Raw genomic sequence first — 18,258 nt, 5'->3', positions numbered from 1 at the left:
ATGAATAGAGTTTTATTCAGATTTTAGAGAAGGGAATAATTGATCCATTCCTGCCAAGACTACTCCACTTTTAATTGAACAAACATTTTCCAAATCAGTCACATTTTTTCAATCCTTTCCAAATATCCCCATTAAATATGTACCCTAGGGAACATATTTAGAGACTATGTGAAAATAAAAGTGAATTCTAGTTTCGGTTTTTGAAAAGCCTTGTTATTTGCAATTTCTTTCTTTGAATGGTCTATTCAAGCATACTCAGTGGTGATCCAAAAATTCACATCCAGTTAAAACTACAACAGCCAGATAAATTGTGAGTGATTTAAGGTACCCAGAGGTTGACATTCGCGTGCATCATGGAAACTCTTCACTTCATGCGCTGCTAAGAGAAAGGTAGAATTTTTCTCATATGGAGCAACACAGAATCAGCTGATTTCCATACATCACCCTGAGTGTCTCAGTTGTTCAGTCCCTGGTTTCTTTGTTCTTTTTTTTTTTTTTTAATTTTATTTATTTGAAAGAGATACAGATAGAGGTAGAGACAGAGAGGTCTTCCATCCAGTGGTTCACTCCCCAGATGCCTGCAACAGCTGGAGCCGTGCCAATCCGAGCGAGGAGCCAGGAAATTCTTCCAGTCTCCCATGTGGGTGCAGGGGCCCAAGGACTTGGGCCATCTTCTCCTGCTTTCCCAGGCCGCAGCAGAGGGCTGGATCAGAAGAGGAGCAGCCGAGACTAGTACCAGCGCCCATATGGGATGCTAACACTTTAGGCCAGGGCATTAACCTGCTATGCCACAGCACCAGCCCCCCCGCCTTTTTTTTTTAAATGAAATTCTCAAACCTTTAGAACTTGTGCCACTAATTGTTTTAGAAACCTTCACAAGACAAGACGCGTCAGTGAATTAAACTGCAAGGAATTCCTGGTATAATATTTCATTTTAATGATTTGTGATTTATTTTTTATTATAACAGTTTTTTATTTATTTTCTTAACTTTTATTTAATAATTTCTAAAGTACAGCTTTTGGATTACAATGGCTTCCCCCCCCCCCCCATAACTTCCCTCCTACCCGCAACCCTCCCCTCTCCCACTCCCTCTCCCGTCCCATTCACATCAAGATTCATTTTCAATTATCTTTATATACAGAAGATCAATTTAGTATATATTAAGTAAAGATTTCAACAGTTTACACTCACACAGAAATACAAAGAATAAAGTACTGTTTGAGTACTAGTTATAGCATTGCTTCACATAGTATAACACATTAAGGACAGAGATCCTACATGGGGACAAAGTGCACAATCACTCCTGTTGTTGACTTAACAAATTGACATTCTTGTTTATGGTGTCAGTAATCTCCCTAGGCTCTAGTCATGAGTTGCCAAGGCTATGGAAGCCTTTTGAGTTCGCCAACTCCGATCTTATTTAGACAAGGTCATAGTCCAAGTGAAAGTTCTCTCCACCCTTCAGAGAAAGGTACCTCCTTCTTGGACGGCCCATTCTTTCTACTGGGATCTCACTCACAGAGATCTTTGATTTAGGTTTTGGTTTGTTTGTTTGTTTGTTTGCCAGAGTGTCTTGGCTTCCCATGCCTGAAATACTCTCATGGGCTCTTTAGCCAGATCCGAATGCCTTAAGGGCTGATTCTGAGGCCAGAGTGCTGTTTAAGGACATCTGCCATTCTATGGGTCTGCTGTATAGCCCGTTTCCCATGTTGGATCATTCTCTCCTTAATTCTATCAGTTAGTATTAGCAGACGCTAGTCTTGTTTATGTGATCCCTTTGACTCTTAATTCTATCATTATGATCAATTATGAACTGAAACTGATCACTTTGACTTAGTGAGATGGCATTGGTACATGCCACTTTGATGGGATTGAATTGGAGTCCCCAGGCATGTATCTAACTCTGTCGTTTGGGGCAAGTCCGATTGAGCATGTCCCAAACTGTACATCTCCTCCCTCTCTATAACACAATTTTAACATTAAGATTTAACAGAACACTGTTTTGAGCTTTGTGGATTTTGTTTTTTAGGAGTTTTTGTATATATATGCATGCTGTTAGGACTGTAGCTACCCATCTCCAGAGATTGAGAATGTATTATATTTTAATATTCTCAATAGATAAGCTGTTTAAGAGTGATTATTCCTGGCATATCTCAACTCTGTCTGAAATCTTTACCGTCTCCCTCTGCCTGTTCACCCTGGCATGGAGGTAGATGGAGCCTGAGTGGCTGCTCTCCCTTGCCCATTGCCAAGTTACCTGCCTGAAGTCCACTTCCTGCTGCCCACACTGAGTTTTACCCCAACTCTGCACAATCCCAGTAAAGAGAAAGCAGAACTTTATTGACCTTTAGAGAGAATAGCATGTTGCTCTTTTAAAAGACACCTGAATTCCTATGTGCTTTGAATATTCATATAAGAAAACCACTATCTAAAAGAACAAAACCCACAGGAGACTTCTATTATTACCTTTTTGTCATGAAATGAAATCAACCTTAAGCTCTGCTGCTGTCTGTTTCCCAGAGAGTTTGAAAATCTGTGGGATGGGTTACCTCATTCTAGTTACCTGGCATCCATTCATATGAGTTAGACTCTACTAATTCTGTTTATTAAATGGTTGCATGTCGTTTGCACCTGGGAGAGAAGCGCCTTTCCTCAACTTTGTACTTCAAAAACATTTCCTGTTTTTCACCAGCTCCGTACACCAAAATCAGCCTTCAGTTAAAATCATGATGATCTTTATTCCTTTTATGAGAGGGCTCACCGGTGTTTTTTTTCATTCAGTTGTAAAAATCATTTCCTAAAGAGGCTGCATAAGACTAATAATACTTTTCCCAGCAGCTGGGGGCATAAGAAACAAATTCCTTGTTTATGGTGTCCTGTGTATGTTTTTAAAATGAAAAAATGGTTGACTTTTTTTTACATAGGCAAATATCTAGTGTCTCCTAAGATAGAACATTATTTTGAAGACTCTGCATAGGCTAATCACTGTGATGGGAGTTCCATCATATGGAACCTCAGCCTTCTGTCTTATTGATAAGAGGTGGATCCTCTGGCCGTGTGGTGTTAATATTTTATTGTGCATGAAATTCCCCTAGAGAACTAATTAAAGATACTGCTTCTTGTTCTAACAGTTGGGGCTGGACCCCAGGTAGCTGGAATTTTACCTGTACCCAGGAGTTTCTGTTGTGGACGCTGCACGGAAAAGACCGAGAAACTCTAGTTTAGATTCCCTAAATGCTATTTAGAAATGTAATAAGGAGAAAAACCACATTCTCTTACCAGATTTTGATATTAAAATGAATGACTCATCCTTGAATTCTTTCCTTTCGACTGAACTCTGAGGTTGAGTCAAGACTATCTCTGATTGTTTCCCATCTCTGAAAATTAACATTTGGGAGAAGCCACTGGAAAAAGGGGCCGAGGTTGGGTAAATATCAGGTGGGAGGGGAACATAGAAGCCCTTACAGATGGGTGTCAATATGAAACCATTATGACAGAACAGCAGGAGGCTGGGGACAGCATTTGAAGTAGCTGGCAGGGCCAGTCTGTTTTGAATAAGGTTTTGGGATCAGTTTTCAGTGTGAGGGTTAACAAGAAATAACAAGCTCTCTTTTAATTGCTGCTTCAGAAAATGCAGGGAAACATTACCAACCTAAACTGCTAATATTCTTCTAGCCATGTTTGTTTCTACAAACTAATCACTTTCAGCAGTTACAAATATTAGGATGGACATTTTCCACCCTACATTGATAAAATCCCCATTGACACTTTGTTTAAAAGCTGTTATTTGGACTGGATTCAGTGCCTACTCAAAGAAATGTATCAGGGTTGAGAGGAGGTAGCATACAGAATAATAACTGCATGGTTGTTGTGAAAGGTATTTCATTTTGTCTAATGTTTTCTGAAGCGGAAATGTAAAAGACAAAATCAATTATTCATGCTTCTTTATATTCGCACAGATATGACTAAAATTAAAATTCATCTGCAGCTATAGGCATCACTCTGAGCCCTTCAGTAATAAATACTTTCCAGGACCAAGGGATTTATGCACAAATCATCTTCACAAAGCAACATTTGTCTGAAAAACAAGGTTCTTATTTTTAAAGGAGCCTTGCCACATTGTTAAGGGAATTGTGTTGTTTGCGGACATTTATATCAGATACAAATTTAGAAACTTAATTATAAAGTGATCCTAATCCTCCATTAACTATTTTAATAAATTTATATTATTTGTGTTTTTAATTAAATAGAAAAAAACCTCTTGTTCTCATTCAGTGAGCCAAGAGTGACCATTGAGAGCTGAACAATGGGAAATGTGGAGAGTATTGTTCTGGTACAGGACCTCACTTGAAACTGTGTTAAGCAGGGGTAAAAGATAACCTCATTTAGCTGTTGAATTCAGCACCAGAGTTTTCATGGAATTGTGCGTAGAAAACAGTTGAAAATACTGTAATCGATCCATTGTCTTGAAGCAGCTATTGTCTGGCAGAACACTATACTCCAGGTATAGCAGGGTCACAAGTAATAGCCAGGCTGCCTTCCAGCCGCAGCGGCCATTGGAGGGTGAACCAACAGTAAAGGAAGACCTTTCTCTCTGTCTCTCTCACTGTCCACTCTGCCTGTCAAAAAATAAATAAATAAATAAATAAATATGTATGATTGTTCACAATGTTACACATTTTCTAGAGGAGGAAAGTAAGCTATATGTTTACCAAAGTATACAAAGAAACAAGTATTTCATACTTTTAAAGGTTTATTTATTTATTTGAAAAGCAGACTAATGGGAGGGAGAGGGAAGACAGAGATTGAGATCTTCTATCCACTGGTTCACTCCCCAAATGCCCACAACAGCCAGTGATGGTTTTGCCTGAATCCAGAAGCCTGGGACTCCATCCAGGTCTCTCATGTGAGTGGCAGGGACTCAAATATTTGGACCATTATCTGCTGTCTTCCCAGGAGCATGAGCAGGAAATTGGATTGGAAGCAGAGAATCTAGGACTGGAACTGGCACTTTGATATGGGATGCAGGCATCCCAAGCAGTAGCTTAGCCTCTGTACCACAGTGCCCACCCTACACAGAACAAATGAAGCAATTAAACTTTTTGAAATTGATCTCTCGGGCTGGGGCTGGGGCTGTGGCGCAGCAGGTTAATACCCTGGCCTGAAGCGCCGGCATCCCATGGGCACTGGTTCTAGTCCCGGCTGCTCCACTTCTGATCTAGCTCTCTGCTATGGCCTGGGATAGCAGTAGAAGATGGCCCAAATCCTTGGGCCTCTGCACCCACGTGGGAGACCTGGAAGGGGCTTCTGGCTCCTGGCTTCGAATCAGCACAGCTCTGGCCATTGTGGCCATCTGGGGAGTGAACCAGTGGATGGAGGACATCTCTCTCTCTGCCTCTCCTCTCTTTATGTAACTCTGACTTTCAAATAAATAAATCTTTAAAAAAATTGATCTCAAAACTTCAAGTTGACAAATTGTAGTGATGTCAACAGCTACTGGACTACTGAATGAGAAGGATGCATGTCTGTTTATCTGTCTCATTCTAATTTATGGATATGGAGTTAGTAGATTAAAGACTCCAAGTGTAGCTAACAGGGCTAGAATTATAGAACTGACAGCTTAAAGATAACCTGATTCAGTCTCTTAATTCTACAGATGAGTAAGCTAATACTCTTAACAAAAATTTTAAAAAATATTTAGAATTGGAGCCTGGACTATAGATTGGCTTCCTTCAATATGTGGCTCATAATTGTCCAGGGAGATGAATAAAATGCATACATTCTTTGGGAGTTCAGACACATCAACAAGACCCTGGTTTTCACTTTCTTGGTCTTTTGTTTTAAAGTAGAAATTGCCTTAATCACAGACAAACTCAGCAAAACCTAGCTGTTTAAATTGAACTGGAGGATAGAAATTAGAGTATACTCTGAGTTGTGGGAAAGATGACCATGGAGCTAGGTTACAACACATCAAGGCCCAGAAGCAAGGGACCCTTTCATCCAGTGAATCAAGGAGCAGGACAAAAGCTGTGAAAGCAAAGTGGCTGCAGAGGGAAAGGAGACCCCTCTAGAGCCTCCGCGTTCTCCTCAGGTAAAAGATGAAATTAAATCTGCAAGGAGCTGAGAATTCTGCCTGACCTCGCTGCTGGTGCCAGTGTCAATGAGGACAAACTCAGACTAGCTTGCTGAACATCTGCAACTCTTGCCCACACTGACTCAAAGCAAACTTAAGGATAGTTCCAGGGGCTGGCGCTGTGGCATAGCGGTAAAGCCTGCTCCACTTCCAGTCCAGCTCTCTGCTATGGCCTGGGAAAGCAGTGGAAGATGGTCCAAGTCCTTGGGCCCCTGCACCTGCTTGGGAGACCCAGAAGAAGCTCCTGGCTCCTGGCTTCTGATTGGCTCAGCTCCAGCCAGTGCAGCCATTTTGGGAGTGAACCAGTGGATGAAAGACACCTCCCTCCCTCCCTCCCTCCCTCCCTCTCTCTCTCTTTCTCTCTCTCTCTCTCTGCTTCTCTGTAACTCTGCCTTTCAAATAAATAAATATATCTTTTAAAAAAAGATGTGTATTTCAAAGGAATTGCAAAGATACCTGTGAGACTTAAAACTCAGCCCTCTTTCATTGTGATAATGTCTGGGAGTAAAATTAATGAGTAATTGTAAGTGCTTTGTAACATTCAAATGTGATAAATCAAGTTTTTTAAAGCCCACAAATAATTTTATTTCTGACACCTTAACCTCCCAATCCATCTGTGAGCATAAATATTACCTGAAATGATATATACCAAGACTTAAATAATGGAGTGATTCCTTCTCTATTCTACAAAATTATTTAATCTCGTTTAAACACAGCTATTCCTTGGTATCCCTGGGGATTTGTTCCAGGATTCCCTACAGATAACAAAATCCATGGATACTCAATTCTCTTGTACAAAATGGAATGGTATTTGCCTATAACCTTTGTACATCTTCAATATACTTTAAATCATCTCTAGATTATAATACCTAATATAATATGAATGCAATATAAATAGTTATTTTACTGAATTGTTTAAAGAATAGCAATGGAAGTAGTCTAAATGTGTTCAGTATAGGTGCAACTTACTTGTTGAATATTTTTGATCTATGGTTGGGTGAATCTGTGAATGTAGAACCCACAGATGAGAAGACCCAACTGTAAAGGTAGTAGGTAGAAAGAAGAAGGTGAAAAAAATAAAATGTTGCCACTCTAACATCTACTCCTCTCTCCCTCTCTTATCATACTCCAGCCACGCTGACCTCCTTGTTTTTCCCTGAATATTTTAGGAAAGAAAGATGATGGATAGAGCCTTGGCCTTTTTTGTTTTCTTTGCCAGGAACATTGCCCTCATCTACCCGAGTCACTAACTCCCTATCTTCAAGCCCCCTTCTTCTTTTTTTTTTTTTTTTTATCTTTTATTTAATGAATATAAATTTCCAAAGTACGTCTCATGTGTTACAATGGCTTCCCCCCCCATACCGTCCCTCCCACCCACAACCCTCCCCTTTCCCACTCCCTCTCCCCTTCCATTCACATCAAGATTCATTTTCGATTATCTTAATATACAGAAGATCAGCTTAGTATACCTTAAGTAAGTATTTCAACAGTTTGCTCCCACACAGAAACATAAAGTGAAAAATAATAGATGATTTTTTTTAAATGATGATGAAATCAGATCTGACCTATTGTCATGTTTAATCCCAGTGAGAGTCAAGTTGGGAATTGATAATTTCTTTCTTTTTTCTTTTTTTTTTTTTTTACAGAAGATCAGTTTAGTGTACATTAAGTAAAGATTTCAGTCGTTTGCACCCCCATAGAAACACAAAGTGAAATATACTGTTTGAGTACTCGTTATAGCATTAAGCCTCAGTGTACAGCACGTTAAGGACAGAGATCCTACATGAGGAGTAAGTGCACAGTGACTCCTGTTGTTGACTTTACCAATTGACACTCCTGTTTATGGCATCAGTAATCTCCCTATTCACCAGTTATGAGTTTCCACAAGTCTAGTATCTGCTAACACCAACCGATAGAATAAATAAAGGGGAGAGTGATCCAACATGGGAAGTGAGATACTCAGCAGACTCATAGAATGGCGGATGTCCTAAATAGCACTCTGGCCTCAGAATCAGCCCTAAAGGCACTCGGATCTGGTTGAAAAGCCCATGAGAGTATTTCAGGCATGGAAAGCCAAGACACTCTGGCAAAAAGATCTCTGTGAGTGAGATCCCAGTGGAAAGAACAGGTCTTCAAAGAGGGAGGTGCCTTTCTCTGAAGGGAGGAGAGAACCTCCACTTTGACTATGACCGTGTCTAAACAAGATAAGAGTCGAAGCCCCCTTCTTACAAAGGTGTACCTTGACCCTACTTTCTGGTATTGCAGTCTGCTGCCCCCAGCAGCTGGGACCTACTACCCTCCGTATCACAAGATCCTGCGCTCCCCTGTGGGATTTTTCTACCTTGCAACAGGAAAGACCATTTGCTTATTGCATTTATTGTCTGTTTCCCTCACTAGAATATTAAGTTTCACAGGGGCAGAAATCTTCACCTGTTTTGTTAGCTTATTTATCCTCAAAGCTTAAAACAGTGTTGGAAACACAGTACATACTCAAAAAGGACTTTTAGTGAGTAAATGAATATTGACCTCCTAGGATAGAAATTTAGAAAAAAAAATCCTCCAGATTTCACCCCAAGGTTGCTCTTTCTCACAAGCAGGATCTGTTCATAGGTCAGTTTTGTGACATGCTTTTCACTTTGATTTATTTGTCTCTAGATGAACGTCTGTAAGGGAGTCCAAAGCCTTCAAGTAGAGCTACATTAGGGCCAATCTTGGCGTTTAAGTTCCAGAGATACTCAAGTTTATTATGCACAAAGCTAGACTCGAATTAAAATGTCAGTAAAAGAGAGACTGGATTTCTAATGAACAGAAATCCCATATCACAGCAAACCATATCCAGATAGTGAGGAAGTAATATCAAAGAAGGAGGATCCTTTCACTCACACCAAGAAACACCTCATTTGAAGCTGACCAAAATAAGGATGGTCAATTCTATTTATTCTTCAAATATTAATTTTAATTACTATGGGCTGATAATACTTAAAATTCAGGGCTCATTTGTGTAGTACCCATTAGAAAAGCCACTATATTAGGATTTCAATGGGGATATTCCAAGGAATGATGCTAACATTGAGATGCACAGTCCAAGAACAGAAGTTAATTTCCTACACAGCTCTGGAGGCTGAGAAGTCTAAAATCAAACAAGGCACTGGCAGATCTGATATCTGGGGAGGGCCTGTCTCCTGATTCATAGAGGGCAGCTTCTATTTGCATCTTCATGTGCCAAAAGGGACACTAATTCCATTCATGAGGGTTCTGGCTTCATGACCCAATGCCTCCCAGAGGTCCTGTGTCCTAGTGCCATAGCCTGTTGCCCCAACAAAGATGCCACAGTCCAAGCAAAAATACCACCTGCACCTCCAGAATCTTCCTAATGTTCAAATCCAAGTAGTTTTCTTCTTTTGAAATCTTGCGATTATTTCTCCCATAGTTTCAAATTCCTGGTTTTAGTACAACATACCCTTTATGATTTGGCCTCTGACCCAGCATCAATCACACTTTCCATAGTCACTTGTCTCCTGTGAGTCTCTCCTGTTATATGGTGGGCTTTTTGAATATAGGAATTATATTTTTATCATTTTAGTATCCCCAGTGCTATGTCAATGGAGGTTCTTAGTAAGCATTGGTTCAATGATTGAGTGAATGAATGGAAATGTGATGTTGCTAAACCCTAATATGGCTGTTTCTTTATTCCTTCCTCAAGGACTTTGGCATTATGTTCCTGCACCACCTTGTAACTATTTTCTTGATTACCTTTTCATATGTCAACAATATGGCCCGAGTAGGCACCCTTGTCCTTTGTCTTCATGATTCAGCTGATGCACTTCTAGAGGTAAGAGATTTCTTTCATCTTTAAGAACATAAAATGCAGGGCTGGCGCTATGGCACAACGGGTAAAGCTGCTGTCTGCAGAGCCTGCATCCCAAATGGGTGCCAGTCGAGTCCCAGCTGCTCCACTTCCAATTCAGCTCTCTGCTAATGTGCCTGGGAAAATGGCAGAAGGTGGCCCAAGTACTTGTGCCCCTGCACCCACGTGGGAGACCTGGAAGAAGCTCCTGGCTTTGTCCTGGCCCAGCACTAGCCTTTGCAGCCATTTGGAGAGTGAACCAGTGGATGGAAGATCTCTCTCTGTCCCCTTCTTTCTAACTCTGCCTTTCAAATAAATAAATTTTAAAAAAAATAAAAAAGAAAATCCAGAATTGAGGAAGTACTCAAGATCATCAGTAGTCCTCTGTTATGCTATATGATGCTTAGGGACAATAGGACTGCTTTGAAATTGCAGGGTTTCTTTGTGGATTAAATTGGTGATAATGAGACTTTAATATAAACTTTAATTTTAAAAAGGCCATCATGTTAGCATTCTAGATTAATAGAACAATGGAAATCTTTACTACTTGACTCTTAAGGAATGTATGATTTCACAATAGAAAGACCATTATTTGAATAGGTTTTCTTTCTTGTGTAAAAAGTTTCATACTGATTTATATGGAAAAGGTATGTAGCTGTTTATTAAAGGGAGCTGTATATACCAGTGAAATTAAGTATTCATCATAATTCTTTGATATTATTTATTTTTAATGTCAGAGTGACAAAGATGGAAAGACAGAGAAAGAAAGGGAGACATATATATCTTCCATCTACTGGTTCACTTCCCCAAATGGCCTCAACAGCCAGGAGAGGCCAGGCCAAAGCCAGGAGCTTCATCCAGATCACTAAGTGGGTGGCAGGGGCCCAAACACTTAAGCCATCTTCCACTGTTTTATCCAGGTCATTAGCAGGGAGCTTAATTGGAAGTGAAGCAGCCAGGATATGAACTGGTGCCCATATGGAATGCCAGTGTCACCTGCTGCACCACAATGCCAGCCCCTCATCATAATTTTTTTTGCTAACACACATATCGCTCTAGTATTTTTACGGTGAAAAATGTATATGAATTGCAAATTATAAATAGAAATGTTTTCTTTGCATAAAAATACAAAAAGAGTGTGGAAATACTGGTTATATTAAAATAAATTTCTAAACCCTTATAGCTTAGAATTATTAAAGTGATAAGACAAATAAATAAATAACTAAAATATTCTAAAACATTTAAAATTCCTAAGGCAAATCTTGATCTGGCACTTATTCTTAATGATGTACAAAGTCATATTCCATAATATATGATTGAACAAAAGTTTTTTCACTTTATATTAAGAAATATATATAGCTGATCAAAATTAGCTTATAGTAATATAAATTCCATGTAGAAATGGGTCTTAGAATCTGTATTCTGATTTTTTGTTACTGTTGGACCACAATTTTACCTCCTTTGAAACATTTACTGTTGGGGCCAGCACTGTGACACAGTAGGCTAATCCTCTGCCTGTGGTGCCGGCATCCCATATGGGCACTGTTTCTAGTCCTGGCGGCTCCTCTGCCAATCCACCTCTCTGCTATGGCCTAGGAAAGCAGTAGAAGATGGCACAAGTCCTTGGGCCCCTGCACCCACATGGGAGACTGGGAAGAAGCTCCTGGCTCCTGGTTTTGGATCAGCTCAGCTCCGGCCGTTGCAGGCATCTGGGGAGTGAACCAACAGAAGGAAGACCTCTCTCTCTGTCTCTCCCTCTCACTGTCTGTAATTCTACCTCTCCAATAAATAAATAAAAATCTTTAAAAAAAAAAAAAAGAAACATTTACTGTTACTGTGAATATAGAAATGCCCTCCAATGATCTGTTATTGCTCTATAAGCAGAAATCCTAGGCCATAAAACTTAATCTACTATAAAAGCAATTAAAATTTGAAGTAAATACAGTACTTATTAATTATACTGGTCCCTTTAAGAAAAATACTCCTCATACTCCAGATAAGTCAGGTAATCATTTGGCACTCTGATTTTCAAGTGATTCAAGCTCAACTCAATTCAACATATGTTAAAGGAGAATGTGATTAGCATATGGAAGTTCCCTGAAAATCGGTTACCATTTGTTTAAATATTAACTTTGCTTAGAAGTAGAAATCTACACAGCAACCTGAGTTTTGAAATCAATCCTGTACAACCAGCTGACCTTAATGCCTGTGGAAATGGTGGTTAGAGTCATGATTCAGAAAATATTAATTGAATTACCATCTATTACTTTTAGCCATTAAAAAAAAAAAAACAATGCAGGAATCCCAGTTATGTGGCTTAAAGCAAATGTTCTTCACCACCTGGATTCTCTTTAACATTATAAAATAATGCTTGAGGCTGTCCAGTTGATGAGCTATGTCTACTGTCAGCCCTTCAAAATGAGCTCCACAGCCTTGGACATTTCGGAAGAGTCAATGCTTAATGCTTATTTGCTGAAGTCTAGTGAATGAATATAAAAGAAAATAACATGGCTTACCTAGCCAGAAGAAAGCAGAAGGAGCACTTTCTTTTAACATAATTACATGTTACATCCAAAGTATTCGTGAAATTCAAAGCTGATAATCCTGGCTTCCACTCCATTAATAGATATCCCCCTTTGGAATACATTTTTTTTTTTAAGATTTATTTATTTATTTGAAAGGCAGAATTACAGAAAGGCAGAGGCAGAGAGAGGGAGAGAGAGAAAGGTCTTCCATCCGCTGGTTCACTCACCGGATTGCTGCAACAGCCAGAGCTGTGCCTGTCCAAACCCAGGAGCCAGGAGCTTCTTCCAGGTCTCCCATTTGGGTGCAGGGGCCCAACACTTGGGCCATCTTCTGCTGCTTTCCCAGGCCACAGCAGAGAGCTGCGTCGGAAGTGGAGCAGCGGGAGCCCAAACCAGCACCCATAGGGGATGCCGGCGCTTCAGGTGGCAGCTTTATCTGCTATGCCACAGCACCAGCCCCTACAATGCATTTCTCTCATGGCTCTGTGCTTTACTTTAAGTATTAAATTGTAACTTCTTTGGATACTGTCAACGATCTTTTTCAAGGTTGACTCAGCTGATTTAAATTTCCAAGTAGAAAATAATGTTATGAATTCAGAAGATATCGTCAGTTTAGAACCCTAAGTGCAGGTGCTGCAAACTCTGCAAAAATGTGAAAAGAGATCATCAAGCAAAATCGTGTTTTGTGTCTCACATTTTCTTGCTTAGATTATCTGTTAAAAAAAAAATAGATTGTAGAGAAAGAGATGTAATTTCTCCCGCAGACTAATTTGTAACAAACAGTGTGGTCACTTAAATCACTGTCATAAGTTGTAGGCGTATTTCTCACAGATACTCTGACCACTAGTGACTTTCATCTAGAAAATGAGTCATTAACGTAACTGAAAATTCTACCTCAATGGATTAGTTGAAATAACATGATCTTGACACTTTCTTCATTTCTAAGTTTGTGAAAGTAAGCCAAGAAACTGTCTTCCCCCAGTACTCTCTCTCTCTGTTCAGAGAAAACCTGTAATTCTACAAAGAAAGGAAGAAAAATGCATAAAAGCTCCACATAGTCTCCACAAAGTTTGTGGCCCTGGTATTCTGAGCCCATTAAAGGTTTAAAGGATTATCCAGTGCTTTCTGTTTTGACCCGTTATGCCAAATTTCTGTGATGGTGCCTTTGGCTTGCTAATGTCATCTATAATGCAAGAATTTCTTATTTTTCTCTCTGTTTTCCTGAAATCAACCATATAATTGAATTTTTCAGGTTGCTGAATATTGCATTAAATCTGTGATAGTCAGTAGTTCTAGTTATGGCTAATGCTGCATTTCGCTCAACTTATGGGTAATTTATAAATACTGATGCGTGGTGCATGACATTTCAAAGTAGCAGGCAATTTTATGCCCCTCATAAGTTATATCTTATAGGGAACTCATGCATATTGAAAGAAACTTTTCATTTATCAGCTTAACTAAATTAATATGTCACACTCCTTCCTTTCACAGGCTGCCAAAATGGCAAACTATGCCAAGTTTCAGAAAATGTGTGATCTCCTGTTTGTTATGTTTGCCATGGTTTTCATCACCACCCGACTGGGTATATTTCCTCTCTGGTGAGTATGCCAGTCTTCTTGAATGACAGAGCCACCCCTTTTATGTAAGCTGGGAATTTCACTCCAAGCACTTAGTGAGAAGTTTAAAGGTAGCGGGAGAGGGACTCGAGAAACAGTCTGATATCTCCGTCCAGAAGAAAGTTGCACTCTTTACTCGTTTTCCACATGATGGTTCGGAAAGGATGAGGCTTCCCTAGGTCCTGTAGCCCAGAATACTGCTTGTCATTGGAGACACTAGAGTATGACAGACGCACCTCATCTGTGGGAGGTTGAATGAAGGAAGGAAGGAAGGGTGGTGCTTCTACAGGTTGTGTGTTAGGGACCTCCTCCGCCAGAGGTTCACAAAAAGCTGTTCCTGGACCAGCAGCAGCAACCGCACCTGGGAATGTCTTAGGCACCCACATTTGTTGGGCCTAACCCCTTGCTGGCCAAGTCAAAATCCAGAGATGAGGCTTAGCAATCTATATTGCTAAATCTTCCTGATTATTCTGCTGGTTTGCAAACCACTGTGCTGAGTAATTCTCCTCATCAGCTGTGTTTATAGCTAAAGCAGATGGAAGGTAAAACTCAAAAATAACCCCTGATATTGTCTCTGGCTCCTGAGTGTGTGGATGTCTTTTCTTGTGTTAAGAACTAAGGGAGAGATAGGACGGATTTTGATGGAATTTGACAGTCCTTTCCACAGAAAATAGGTCCACTGCCATTAATCTTTTTTCCTGGAAAGCAATGCTTGAATGAAGAAGGGAGGGGGGAAGAACCTCCATATTACACGAAGTCTTTCACTGCTCATAGATTCTTTTTGCATTTTGAAAGACAGATTTGAATGGGGAATTGAAACAATGGAAATTGGAGAGCATAGAGAAATAAAAGGATGCAGTAACATCATGACTTTCCATCCTAGTAGAAAAAGCTGGAGTGAATAATATGTGTCACTGGGGTTCTGTTAAAGAAGTACACACACACACATTCACACATTCACACATACACAGCTTCTCCTTGAGGGTCACGGCCCTATTGAATGCTTAGTCATTATGAAATTCATTTCTAAGCAGCAGCACTGTGTGTGTGCAACAGACATTTGTAAAACCTCATTATGGCTTAATATGATTGTGGGTAGGAAACGCTGAAAACAATTTTACATATAATGTGTCCATAATTATTTCAGGGTTGGAGGTGCTTCAAGATTATTAGCAGAACTAGCATTTAGAATTTAAATAAAATTCAAACAAAACGCAGGAAATGCCTTCTCAGAAGAATGATAGAAAGCTTTTCCTGCTGAGAACTTGGTTTAAAGAAGTAAGCATCACTCTGCAGTACTTTGATCTGCTTACTGTCCAATCATGGGTGTTGCTATTGTGAAATTATTTTTAAAAAATTCTTTTAGACTGGGGAATCCTAGTTTTGACAAGGCACACTTAGGTTACCTGCTCCTCTGGTCTCCTCCCCTACTTCCTCTGTCCACGATTAAATTCTCCTGTTGGTTTCCTTGATCAGGGATCTTGCTTTGGAGATTAAAAACAAACATACAAAGTACCTTTTTAAATGAAACCCAGGTCTTTACAACTTCTAAACTAAGAACTAAGGCATTCTAAATTTATAAACTAACTTCTAAACTGGTTTAGAGTCCCATGAAGCTATTTGTAAATGTGTATATGTATGTGTCTGTGATTTTTGTCCTGGGGGATTTATGCTCCCTCCACTGCTCAAAAATGTACCTTCTGGAAAATAGGATGAGTGTACCGCACCACTTCTAATGGAAAGCTCTCAAGAGAGCGGAGGTTTTAAAAAGGAAGTATGTATATATGTATGAGAGAGGAAGGAGGGAGGGCAGGAGAGTGAGTCCAAGTGCTGCCACACTTTGGTTCACTCCTCAAATGCCTGCAGTGGTCTCGCCTGGAGCAGGGCTGAAGTCAAGAGCTGGGAACTCAGTCTAGATCTCCCACCTGGATAGCAGAAACCCAATTGCTTGCGCCATCACCGCTGCTTCTCAGGATCTGCGTTAGCAGAACATTGGAGTCAGGAGCTAGAGTGGAGAATGGAACCAGGTACTCCAATTGTGGGAGGTGGGCATCTTGACAGATAACCAAATACCTGCTCCCAACAGAGTGAAGAGTTTAAATATTTCGTCTTCAGTAGGCTTTTTCTTCTCAGAAAGCCGCTGTAATCCTTTCCACTATGCTACTTGTTCTCCTTTGTGTGTTCCCAGAATTCCTCGTCATGATGCTCTGAATGTGGGCTGGCTGGTACAAAATATAAGAGAATTAATTTTATTTAGCACAGCATCCTGAAGTGAGCTTTTTAAGCTGCTTTCACATTGCTCTGTCTGTGATCTGATACACAGGAGTTGCTGCCAGATTAGGTCTCTGTTATCCTCCGTTTTTTGCATTTTTATGTTTTTATTTGTAATTATGACTTATTTTTATATCTAATTACCAAAGCTACCTTTATTGCTGTTAGATTTCATCATACCATTTTCAGACATTGTCCTACCCCAAATGGAGACTCTTTATGACATTTAATGTGATGCTTAGCCCTTCCAGCTTTATGTTACTTGTAAATATGCCTTTTATTTTGCTCAACTCACCGAAGAAAAGTATTGAGCAGGAGGAACTCCTGGTACACTACTAGGGAATTTTTTTAGATTGACCTCAATCCCCCAAACACTGTCTTCTGTGTAATTTTTCTACTGATAACTAAAGCCTTCCAATCGCTCTGTCATCTTGCCTACTGTTTCCCTGTATTGTTAAAAGGTATATGAAAAACTTGTCAAAGGTCTTTTGGAACTCAGGATTAATTCTTTTTAAGGCATTCTTTCTACAGATAGAGGAGGGTCAAAAAATACTATGAAGCCCTATTTGAGGAGATGTTTCCAACTCACAGATTGACACGTCCAAGTACTTGGCTCATTTGCTTGGTCATCACTGTAGCAGTGAGCTTGTTAGTCTAAAATGCCTAGTCTCTGATCTCGCATATTGCTTACATCCATGGACTGTCATTCTCTAGGGTTTTAGTGGAGATTTACTGGTTACTTACTGTGTAACCAGCGTTTGCCTGAATGCTGAGAATTAAATTAGACCTAGGCCTTCTCTTGAAGTACTTGCTGTTGAATTCCTACAGGTCCTCCCTTCAGGACTCTGGTTTATTTTAATCCGGGGAAGGAGGGCTAAAGACTATAAATTATTTTCTGGACTTTTACTGGACATAGGTAATATAAATTGATTATCAATATTGGAGTAATTTTGTTGCATATCCTGAGGAGCTCTGTTGGGAAAATAAAAATACATTGTACCAGATAAAATATGTATGAGAAATAGCCACTCATCTGTGGATGGGAAGGTGCACATAGAATGGACTTCATTTCTAATAAGAACTTCATAGACCTGTTTCTTCAAAGACATACTTCAGGTTAAAAATAAAAATGAACTCATTCCTTGTTCCTGCTATCCCTGTTTGTTTTCAACCAGTTTCTTTGGAATCACCAGCTGTACCTTCAGGTTACTGCTAACTATATCTGTGTTCCCTAAAGAGCGGTCTAAATGCTTGTAATTGGCGGGTTTAGCAACACCTGGCTCCTTCTCTGTTTTATCTTTGACCCATGCTCCTCAGAGACAGCATCCACCATGATCCTTTTTTCGAATCACACACCATTGCTCCATGCTTCTCTTCCAGCCACAGTACACCCTTCTAGAACAACACCACCCAAGAGAAATACCACTCAGTCTTCATGGTGATTTTGTATGTGAAAAGCAAAAAGGTATTATCTATTTAAATAACAGACCTGTTTAACTCCATGCATTCAAAATAATATTTTAACATACCAATGTTAAGTAATTAAATATTAAAATTAAAAAATATTAACAATTACACTCTTTTACATGCCAAATCTTTGAAATCAGATATGTTTCATATCACTGTGTCTCTAAATTTAGGCTAGCTACATTGCGCATATTCACTAGTCATGTGTTAGCATATCGGAGAGTGCAGTTCTAGAAGAAAAAGAAAACCAATCCCACAGCTTTTGGCAGTGACCAGATTCTACACATTTACTGATGTCTGGGCATCTGGGTTGACATTCTTAGGTCTACTGTTTGCTGTTGTTCATGTGAGTCATTACAGTGCCGTGGCTAGCTGGGGCATTTGAATCAGAGTGCCTG

The 18,258-nt window shown here is 39.7% G+C and overlaps 1 protein-coding gene across 5 annotated transcripts in view; it reads left to right on the top strand.

Moving 5' to 3' along the window:
• CERS6 (ceramide synthase 6) overlaps nt 1-18,258 on the top strand; it is a 338,155-nt gene that overhangs the window by 263,351 nt on the left and 56,546 nt on the right. For all 5 annotated transcript variants that reach the window (XM_051848533.3, XM_017343213.4, XM_089328244.1 and 2 more), the window contains 2 exons: nt 9,838-9,966; nt 13,998-14,104. In XM_051848533.3, coding sequence (XP_051704493.1) covers nt 9,838-9,966; nt 13,998-14,104 — 236 coding nt within the window. The remainder of the gene's footprint in view (nt 1-9,837; nt 9,967-13,997; nt 14,105-18,258) is intronic.

The sequence above is a fragment of the Oryctolagus cuniculus genome, chromosome 3, assembly GCF_051225735.1.
Source record: "Oryctolagus cuniculus isolate XC-2025 breed Fujian yellow rabbit chromosome 3, ASM5122573v1, whole genome shotgun sequence".
NCBI classification, from domain to species: domain Eukaryota; kingdom Metazoa; phylum Chordata; class Mammalia; order Lagomorpha; family Leporidae; genus Oryctolagus; species Oryctolagus cuniculus.
The sequence above is the reverse complement of the archived record's forward strand: the minus strand, read 5'-3'. Positions and strand labels throughout refer to the sequence as shown.